Genomic DNA, 11,410 nt, shown 5'->3' with positions numbered 1-11,410 from the left:
TCTGTGCAATCCAGAATGGCTAGACTTGCCCGATCAAACGGCTAGTTTAAAATGTAACCCTGATTGGCACTACAATTTGACAGCAGCCGTTAGTGTGCCTGAAGCATGCAAGGCACAAGCTGTTTTACCAGTCAATAACTCAGGAGGACCTGTAGACGACCATCAAATCATGCACGGAGGTTTCCCAATTAAATGGAATGTCAGCAAAAGTTGCAGAGATTGCCAGTCAAGTGGTGGGCGATGTGGTTATTATAACAGCTCGATGCACTTTCATTGCAGGTGCAAGCGGCACAGCCTATATCCTGGCAGATGCCCCGCAGGTAAAATTATTGCTTCCTGTTTCCCCCAATTTAATATACATATCGTGAAATGTTGATCTTTGTAAGATGAACAGAGTAAAAGTTAAATCTCTAAATTGGATTTGTTAAATTTAATATTGTGTTATTATTTTTTTTAAATTTGATGTAGAAACAGTTGCTTGCGGAATGTGTAATTGACAGATGAGCGAAAATCGCCTAAATATTTTGTCTAAAAAGAATAGGAAAAAAATGTTTTATACGTTCTGGACATTCTACTAATAAACGCCTCTGGCATTTTTTATAACACAGATCATTCAGGTTGGTTTAACACTCCTAATAAGACTGCCATTGCTATAAGTAAGTATCTCTACCTCTGTGTTATATACGAGTTTTACACCAGTAACAAATATTTTTGAGGAATTCGCCCTTCTAGGCTAAATATATTCAGCCTATCATTCTGTTTTCTCTTCGTTACGTCGTCTTTTATTATTCTTCGCTACAGTTGACAGTATTCACCTTATAATCAGTGACAGGGATCATCGGGAGCGCATCGTTAATAATTGCGGTATTGCTGGTAATTGCTTATCGAAAGAAGATGTTCTTCTTCAACCATGAAGTGCCTGGAAGGAAGCGTGGTAACCTCCGGTCTATTTCCAAGGTAGAGACATTTCTAAACAGTTATGTTGACGAAATGCAAACCAGATATTCGTATTCCAGCCTCAAGAAGATCACCAATAACTTTGCACATCGGTACTCTTGTGGCAGTTAAAATGCTTGATCACTCACGGCAAAGCGAGACTCAGTTCATGACCGAAGTGGCGACTATTGGAAGGATTCACCACTTTCATTTGGTTCGTTTGCTGGGGTATTGCTTTGAAGGAGTTACTAGTGCACTCGTGTACAAGTACATGGCAAATGGATCTCTTGACAAATTTATATTTGCAGGAAAAGAAAAAGATCAAGTTCTGAATTGGAATCAGTTGTATTCAATTGCTTTTGGGGCGGCTCGAGGAATTGCATATCTTCACAATGGCTGTCACAACCGCATCATTCACTTCGACATAAAACCACACAATATATTATTGGACAAGGAGTTTATAGCCAAAGTAGGTGATTTTGGCCTGGCCAAACTGTGTGGAAGGAGAGACGACCATGTTTCAATGACGGCAGCGAGAGTTACACCAGGATATGTTGCGCCAGAGGTGTGGTCTAGAAATTTGGGGCCTGTAACGGACAAATCAGATGTTTACAGTTTTGGCATGATGTTATTGGAGATGGTGGGAGGAAGAAAGAATATTGATGTACAGCTGAGCCGCTCAAGCCAATTCTATTTTCCAGAGTGGGCGTTCAAATTGATAGAGAATGGGGAGCTGAGGACAAGGATGAGAGAGAGAGAGATAAGTGGAGCAGATGAGGCGAAGGCAAGGAGTCTGGCAAAAGTGGGTCTGTGGTGTATTCAGTACAATTCGACGGACAGACCTTCAATGATGAGGGTGCTTCAAATGTTGGAAGGAGGTGCTGACGACATCCCTAATCCTCCGACTCCGTTCAGCGCACGGCCACCAGCGGCACCATTTTCGGCCAGTGAAGAATCGTCCACCATTGAAATCGAAACGGCATAGTAGATACTACGTTTGGATAATTCACCCGCGACTTGATTTACAGTCAATATTCAAATGAGTTGATAGCTAATTACTGTTCAAGCATTCAAAATTATCTCACGGCGCATAATTAGCTTAGGCTTTCTTGTAAGTAGATTTGTCAGTCCACAATGCACCATCAAACTTGTCTCACGTATAAAAACAATTTTAGTCCGTCAGACAATCACATTGAAGTCACCGGAAAGTTGTCTCGCGTCAAATCTCCGTCATAAAAATATCCTTGATTGCTTTGCATGTTGAAAGTGATATCACGACTAATATCGCTCAAAAATATATCCTCGATTACCTTGTATATTGATTTTTTATGAGTAACATCGGTCCAAAAAAATCCTATATTACCTTCATTTATGTTTTGATTGGACTCAGGCTCACATATATTGTATGTAGACAATATAAATTGGACTTATGTTTTCAGATTTGTTTTGTCCTTTTATAAGATTTTTGTATCAATGCATGTGCTGCTCTTGATAGTCACACTTTCCCTGTCACCGTCCTTGATCACCCTTCTAAGTATACATAAATACCGTGTTGAGGTTATGGAGCTTGAAGCGTAGTTTGAATCATGAGTAATTTTTATTGGTATTTCTTTTATTTACAGCACCTGTGGTAAGGAGTATCTCGTTCCTTTGGGGCAAACATTTCATATCTTTGGAAATTTTTTTGGTTAAAAGATATTTCTGGAAAGATATCAGTAATTGTTATAGTTATTTTCACACATTTACATATGGCATATCAGATTTCAATGATTATTTTGGTTATTTTTATATGTGACTTAACTGTTTATGGTTATTGTTTTGGCTTTTGTGTAGTAACAAAGAATGTTAGATGACTCATTATGTGTATAAAGGCCAAAAAAATGTCATTTAAAGTTGTTGCTTGATACCTACTCCAATAACCACATGCACTACAACCACCTCAAAAATTTGCACAACTAATCCAATATATATTCTTTTAAGAACCAATACACTTTCCTCTAATAATTGTTTTTACAAATACTTATGCACAAATGCCCTACTAATCATGTGCTATGGGTACCGATACTTATGCACAAATTTTAACTACTGCAAGTACAAGTTAGTGATTACTGGTATATGTGAAATATCTTAATGGTCTTTTAATTGTCATTTCTTTTGTTTCTTTAAAGTTAGTAATTGGGTGTTTGGTTGAGTAACGAGTGAGTAGTTATTGGAACATGAGAAATAATTGGACCCCTTACCCTAATATGTTGTTTTTTCTCTATATTGAAAGTCCTGCAAGTATCTTATTTTAATATTTGTGTTTCTTTTTAAGTGATTAACTACTCTAACTTCTCAACCATGTCCTTCACCTTGTGTTATTTGTGCTTTGGTGTTTTTCCAAGTTGCTATATTGTTCCTTGCCACAGTGTGAGTAGGTAGGAATTTTTAAAAAATAGATTTATCACCTCTATTGATATCATCCCAATGGATGCACACAAAAAATAAATACAAGTAAACTACATTATTAATCAATTTGAACAAGTCTAGGCTATAGAAAAACCATTTGAAAACCATGTATCAAGTGATTCTTTTTTGATGTTTGAACTTGTGAGACATCAATAAATTAGGAATTCAAGCAAGTCTTGACATGGCTATCTTTACATAGATTTATGAATTTGGCATTAGTAGTGCCTTAGTTATGCTTAAAATCATTTTGGCATTTTCATGGAGCAAAGGCATCTACTTTAGATGCATATGCCTTAGAATTTTATAATCATCCATATTTTTTATGACTAGAAAAGAAAAATAATAACATTTCATAATTGCTATAATTTAATCATACTCTTTAACCATAAATTGTGATCTTTTTTATAATTCATAAAGTGTGTTAGCATAGCATTACATTGTTAACACTTAATTGTTTAGTAAACAATTGTGTAGGTTATGCATAGTTACATTTCTCCTTTGTACAAATTCTCTCTCTATTCATTGAATAAATCATCAAGTATTTCACCTTCTCATTATCGTATCAAAGTCATAATGATCATAGCCATTAAAGTATGGAAATTGTTTGAATGGAAATAGAGAAATAAACAATACATTAGATAATAGAGGAGGTGTGTTGTTTGAAATGCAAAGAGAAATTAAATGAAATAAATGACAGGTAGGTAGATTTGTTCCATGTGTCTGTTGCATGGGAAAAAGCCTATGCTTTTTGCATAGAACAAAAGACACAAAGAAGTGTCCAAAATACTTACCAATCTCCACTTGATTAAAGTGGCCAAAAGATTGTTGAAAAAAGAGGCCTATTGATTTGAAGATTGTGAACAAGTCTTGTACATTCCTCATGAGTGCTATCTTTGCAATCTCTAGTAGATGTTGATTGTGCATGTTGATGTCAGTAGTGTTGCAAGAAACCATAGAGATGAAAACTAACTAAGAGACCAAGATGAAGTCCTAGAGAGAACCAAATTTTATTTTTCTTTGCTAAACACTTTCCAAAATATCAACAATCTATAATTAGGCAAACTTATCTCTACTTCAAAATCAACAAGGGAGAATGTTCAGATATGTGTTTTTTAGAATATCTTTGGAGGAAAGTTTAGCAAGCTATGGGTCATATACACATTAAGGTTATCACATATTTTGATTCAACATAATTCTACTCTATCATCTATAAACAAGGAGTGCATGAAGTAAATAACTATGGGTATATTTCAGCAACAAGAGTTCTTTTATAAGGCACCTTTGTGGGAGATTGATAAGTCACACATGGATTTGATTATTAGTACTCAAGGATGTGTTACTTCATGAAGGAGATGTGATAAGAATATTTATGTTAATAAGAAGATGATTGGTTCCACAAGAAAAATCTAAAGAGATGCACAATATGTCATAATTGTACTACATAATCCTTGTGTAGTAATTTCTAGGGGGTTGTTGATCTTAAATATTTACAATGGTATACATTTGCTTAAGGACAAATTCTTAATCATTGAATAGTTGCAAAATGTTACACTTAGAGATAGTTTCTTTACATAGATTGTTACCAGCATTCATATATTTAATTAATACAACATTGATAGCTTGGGTTTGGAGGAGATTCATGAAATAAGTCTCCATTGGAGGAGACCATATGGATATGGGTGATGGATGCAGTAGTTCCCACAATGAGTTTGGCAAAGGTTTCAGGATGATAGTCATAGGGAGGCACATGACTTAAGTTTTCATATGGATAGGGAGTATCTCATTCCTAAACCAAATATGAAGGGGAAAATATTGATCATAGATCATGACACTTTATGGATGAAGAATGTCAAACATACATTGATGAATGATTTCAAAAGGTACATCATTCTCCATCAGGATAAGATTTTCACTACAAATCAAGCACCTAGAATGTAATGGAAATAATATTGTAATTTTATGATACTACTGGCTTCTCCATTGATGTGCATTTCCTATTTCATATCAATCCATGTAGTTGGAAAAACATTAAGCTATTTAAGGTACTATATAGGTCTATTGTTGTATATTTCTATGATATATATTTCAATAATTTAGAGGTGAATAAAAGATTTGTTTCTAGAAAGTGTAATAGTGGTAATATCTGATGTGGTCACTATTATAATAGCCTTAACAATAAAAATCAAATCTAAAATATCATTAAAAGCATTAGGTGATTCTGGTACAAGAATCTCAATATTCATGCATCAATTCAATTCAAAAGTCAAGCTTGGGAAGATAAGTATTGGAAGGGAGAAAAATTGAAACTAATAGCATGAAAATTTTGGTTATGCATTGAAGATAGTTATAGTAAGGAAACTTGGCATAGGTTATCATCTCAAAATTTCTTCAATTTGCTCAAAAGGAGAAAGCAACATTTCACAAATGTAGTGCTAAGGTTAGATATGCAGCTTATCATGATACCTCATTCCCATAATAGGATCTTTTATCCACTTGCTTTCAATTGGTTGAGGACAAGAAATATTTGGGAGACATGACTTGTCATGTCTTATTTTTCTAGAATAGAACTTATAATTTTTAATAGGCCCATTTTTCTAGTAATATTAAGTCAAGGCCTATAGATTAATCGAGAAAGTTTGATTTTCATGTTGAATGGTTCAAAATAGATTTATCAACAAATGTTAAATATTTTTGAAATAATATTAGATGTTAAAATATGGCATGGGCTAGGTGAAGAGAATCTTTGGCTTTTGGAAGGTTGTTCAAGGTGGAAGACAAAATTGGACAAGTCTCAATTTTCAGAAAAGAATATTAAGAGGAAATGGAAACATGGAAACTGGAGTTACATTTCTCACACAAACATCTTCCTTTTCTTGGCATGGGATTTGGGAGGGAAATTGGTATTTGAATATTTTTTTTCATTTTATTTGGTTTTGGTTTTTATTTGTGATTCATTCTACTTGTCATTTTAATTAGTTTTGTCTTGCATTTGTGATTCATTTTCCTTGTAATTTTAACAATTATTGTTGTTATTTTAATGAAGGTGTGATCTTCTAGACTAATAAACCAAGGAGATAGAGACTTTTAGGTAGTATGATTATATGTCTTCAGTAGCAATCACATACATGGATTATGGTTATGCATCAAAGAGTTGTTATGTGTGTTGTTTTGCAATGAGTTTGTGTGAGTTTTGGGACTTTATGTAGAAGAATAATTTCAGTTTTATGTGGCTATTGTTAGTAGAATGTTTTGTTATTTATTTATTGATATGAGTGTTTAGTTTCATGTGTATTTGTATTGAGAGACTCTATTAAGAATTCAAATGGTGCATTTTGGTAAATTTTCAAGAGGTTTTCTTGTGGAATGAGCTCTATATTTGAATTTTTTATGTTATTAATTTTAGATATAATAGAATAATAATAATATTATTTTATGTGTATAACATTTTTGATAAAGATACCATTTTTTATGTTATTTTATGTGTGTAATATTGTTAAAATAATATTTATACCATTTTTAAATATGCTTTCATGTTTGCACTAATTTTCTTGTTTGTTTAGTTATGTTTTGGAGAGATTTTTGGTATTACCAAATTTCACCATTTTATTGTAGTTTGCAAATTTGAGTTGGGTTATTATTATTTTGGTAAAACTAATATAAAATTGTTGTAAGGTTCATTACAATATACATTATTATTTTGATATAGTTCCTTTGGATTACTACTTGATAGACATTGCAGGTTTGTTTGTGGAGTCCTATCTTACAAATTTGGGAGACAATTGATGATATTCATCTTCTCTTTTATGGAGATGATCCTTCTTTAGTTGTTGCAAGGGAACACTTTGACCTTGCTATTTGTTCCTTACATGATCACTCTTTCAATTTTGACATGATTGTGGATACTTATTTACAACATTTGTAGGAGGTATCTTTGTCTTTATAGGAGACACTGGAGCCATTGGATCATGTTCTACATTCATCTTCACTAGATCCCAAATTGTCTATTTCAACAGTGTCACCTAATACAATTGATTTGGAATCCAGAACAACTTTTAAAATCGGCATGGGGACACCTAATAAATTTTTGGAGATTTCATACATTTTGGAATTTATTCCTACATATTTCCTTGAGGATTGGGAATACTTCATACGTACACCTCTGGTTATATTTATTCCTAAGCGGAGGAATGTTGTTTGAAGATCATGGATCATCTTCTACATTCAATTTCAATCTTCTCCATTGGTGCACATTCTAGATTGAAAGGGGGTTACTTGGTCTCTCTTCTTCTATTTTATGGGGGACTTTTTCCTCACAAAGGGTTTTGTCCTTCTCTTTCTTCTTTGAGAGGATTGTGTATTTTTATCTCTCCTCTAGGGAGAATCTTTTTCCCATTGGTTTTTATCCTTTTCTTTGTTTGTGAGGGATTGTCTTGGATTTGTACATGTGTACCTACACATGCCTTATAATTGGGACCCATTTTGTATTGTTTGCATTTGTGTATATTCTCCCTAAGTTGTACTTGAGGGGGTTGTTGGTGTAATTAAGGTGTTGTAAAACTTGTATGTTCTTAACCTAGGTTCTAAGTACAAGTATCACTTAAATTTACCTAGGGACCAAATAGGACATATTCACCTATAGTTGACTTGTAATGTTATCACTTTTACACCTGTAGTGTCATAAATTACACCCCATGCGATTCTATGCTATGTGAGAACCTTCCCTTTACACTGAATGGAGAAATACTTTGCCTTTGTTGTCCTTTCTATTAACATGGCTTGCCTAGTTATCTTTCGCCTTGGATTTTTCCTAACTATTTTGATTCTTGACTTGTGGTAACTAGTGAATCATAGAGATGTATGCCTATTTTTCTAGTGTCCCACAAATATGCAGACCAGAGGTGGTAGTTTCTAATGAAATAGATCTAATTCTAGGAAGACAATTGAGAGGGGGGTGAATGATTTGTCTCAAAAAATTACACAAATTAATCTTATTCTTAGATTTGATAATTAACCATGAAAGCATAAATCAGAAAAACAACATGAAAACACATAACACCGAGATTTTTGACATGGAAAACCCAGTCAAGGGAAAAACCACAATGGGAACCTACCCACAATATGATGATACTCTATTAAAAGTATATGAAATATTACAATGGGGAATGTGTTGGCAAGAGACACTACATTGTTGTTTAGATGTTGTCATTAATGACAACTAGAGTTAGATATCCAATCCGTGGTTCATGAATCATTCATACCAAAAGAGAGACTAAGGTTCGATGAGATAGAACAGTGTATCTGATAGTGTACAATTTTTGGTTGGCTGATCATTTGTGTCAAATATATAATATTGCAAATATCAGAGAAGCATTGTGAACGTGTAATATGCCTTATTCCAGGTTTATGGCCTCCGGTGTTGAGTTTTGAGTGAGTTGGAAGGTTTGGTAGACAAGTTTTTAGGTATAATAGTGTTTGAATCAACAATAACGTTTGGACATTCATTGTACAGATCGTGTGGAGTAATTTTGGTGATTGTTTGTGTGTTCGAGGATGTTAAGCCCATATGTGGGAAGTGTGTGGACAATTTATTTTGGTGCACATGATTGTTTTGGATCAGGTTGATCCAACTTGGGTAACTCGTTTCATTCGTGTCTTATGTCTTTTTGGGCCTACAGGAAGAAGACCTACATTGTTGTTGCAGATATATAAGACCAATTTATTTGATCATTTTTTATATTTGTAGTAATGTGGAAAGTTTGTATGAGATATTGTGCGTAGTTTCAATTTCACAATTGAAAGATTTGAGCTCCGGAATATAGAAGAATATCAGAACAGAGTAGCGTAGCAGAGAAAAGTAAGACTATGTGATTTGTGTTTAACCGAAACTATTTTTGGCATGTGTAGATGTTGTTTGTCAGTTCAAACATTCCAATTATTATATATAATCATTTGTAAGGCAGTGAGCCTTTCGGGGTTGTAGACCTTATTGTAATTTGAGCAGTTTGCTCTAGGTAGTGTGGATGAATATTTGTGCATTCCCCTCATGTAATATTATTATACTTCTAACAAGGTATATTAATAGTATGGGTCTCAATCCCATCATAGTTTTTCCCTTAACCCAGTTTCCACGTAAAATTAGTAGTGTTATGGTGTTGTGGTTATTTGCTTTATGTTTTTACACTCTACTTTTATTCATTTGTATTAAGTGGTTTAAAGGACATATTAAGAATGTTAAAAATTGCATAACACTAATTCAGCCTTGTTCTCAGTGTTATTTGATTCCAACAATTGGTATCATATCTTATTTCCTCAGAATAAGCCTAACAGCTTGAGGAGGATCCGAGAAAGTGAATCAATGGATTCTGGTAGTCTTAGACAACAACTTCTTATTGCACTTGAAGATCTTGATCAATCACAAACTAAGGTCCAACAAGTGAACGCAAGCCTTACGGATGCTGAGAACTTCATTGAATCATTAAAATATCAGTTGAACAAGTCAAGGGAAAAGAGAAAGGAACTTGTTGATAAGATGAAGGAGAAAGAAAGTCAAAGGATTGATGAAGAAACCCTAAAGGAAAAGACATAATAGTGTGATAGACTTGCTAGAGCTAATATAGTCCAAAAGAATGAGATGGAATCTATTGTGATGAGATTGAGGAAAGGAAGAAGAATGAGGAGAATCTTGCTTAGTCCCTGAAAGACAAATCTAAAGAATGTTGCAGACTTGAGAATGAGAATGGATAACTAAAGCTTGACCTATAAGACTCCAGATAACATGAGAAAGATCTTGAAAGGCAAATAATTCTTCTTATATATGATCTTGATGTTGCAAATGAGTACAAGGAGAAGCTTTAGATTAGCTTAGTGAAGCTTGATGAGATGCTTGAAAGCCAAAAGAATGCTAATGACACAAGAGGTCTTGGATTTGAGAAAGGTGAAAGCTCTAAATTAGCACAACAAAAGAACAATTCAAGAAGGCCTCTGATATGGCAACCTAATGCTCATAAGTTGAATGGTAACTATTTTGTTTGCAATAAATTTGGTCATATGGCTAGTCAATATAGAAATAAGATGATCAATAATGGTCCATATTTTACCATTCAATGTTTCAAATACAACAAGTATGGTCACAAGTCAAATGAATGTAGAAGTATGATGAATAACTTTGAAAATAGAAGAAATGTCAGATGTTATGCACATGGTATGTTTGGATATTTTTCTAATCAATGTAGATCAAGAAGAAATTAGATAAATTTCAGACCTATGCAAGGAAATGTTGTTTGTTATTCTTTCAATAAATCTGCTCACATTGCAAAGTACTGCAGAAGTAGAAATATGAATAGGAGAGGTCCGAAAGACAAGGACAAGAATGTGAAGCTATATGAGAAGGGAAAATAAAAGGTTGATGAGATCATAGATCAGATGAAGAATACTTGGGTTAAAAAGAGAAATGATGATGCAAGAAGTGGGTCTGCACCTAATTCTAGTGCTGGAACCTCATCCGGCAACTAAGCTAAGGCATCTGCCCTTGGGGGAAGCAATCATGAAAATCCTATAAATCCCCTTTTTGAGATCTACTTCTAATTTTGGCAGGTTGCAAAGGTGTATGCGATGATTGCAGATGTTTTTGATGGTTTTATGGAAGAGTTCAAGTAGATTTGAAGGTCCACATAAGATTTTTGTAAAATGCAGAGTATCCAGAAGTATTAGGGCAAAGTGTATTTATTACAATAAAAATTTCGGTTTGTGGAGGATAAAAAGCGACTTTACCACTTCATTTCTCACTTTGCATCTAGAGAGAAGAGGTTTGGAGAGCTTTGAAAGTAGAATTTTCAGCGATCGAAGGGTGAAAGAAGATTTCTTAGGCATTTTGGCAAGAAGCCCTAATCCGATGATCAAGGTATTTATCGATGGAACTTTTTAAGTTTGAAGTCTTAAATTCAAAAATGGCTACATTTGGTATTTCTACCCCTCTTGTTGTTGATATCACTGAGCATGCACAACCGAATTTCCAACATCATCCATT

The 11,410-nt window shown here is 34.0% G+C and overlaps 1 protein-coding gene across 1 annotated transcript; it reads left to right on the top strand.

The window, feature by feature from the left end:
• Nucleotides 1-1,065: 1,065 nt before the first annotated feature.
• On the top strand, nucleotides 1,066-2,274 carry LOC131873695 (rust resistance kinase Lr10-like). Its single transcript, XM_059216879.1, has one exon. The coding sequence runs from the start codon at nucleotides 1,070-1,072 to the stop codon at nucleotides 1,919-1,921; it is 852 nt and encodes a 283-aa protein (XP_059072862.1). The 5' UTR covers nucleotides 1,066-1,069; the 3' UTR covers nucleotides 1,922-2,274.
• The last annotated feature ends 9,136 nt before the right edge of the window (nucleotides 2,275-11,410 follow it).

This window comes from Cryptomeria japonica, chromosome 2, assembly GCF_030272615.1.
Source record: "Cryptomeria japonica chromosome 2, Sugi_1.0, whole genome shotgun sequence".
NCBI classification, from domain to species: domain Eukaryota; kingdom Viridiplantae; phylum Streptophyta; class Pinopsida; order Cupressales; family Cupressaceae; genus Cryptomeria; species Cryptomeria japonica.
This window is presented reverse-complemented; position numbering and strand designations above follow the sequence as displayed.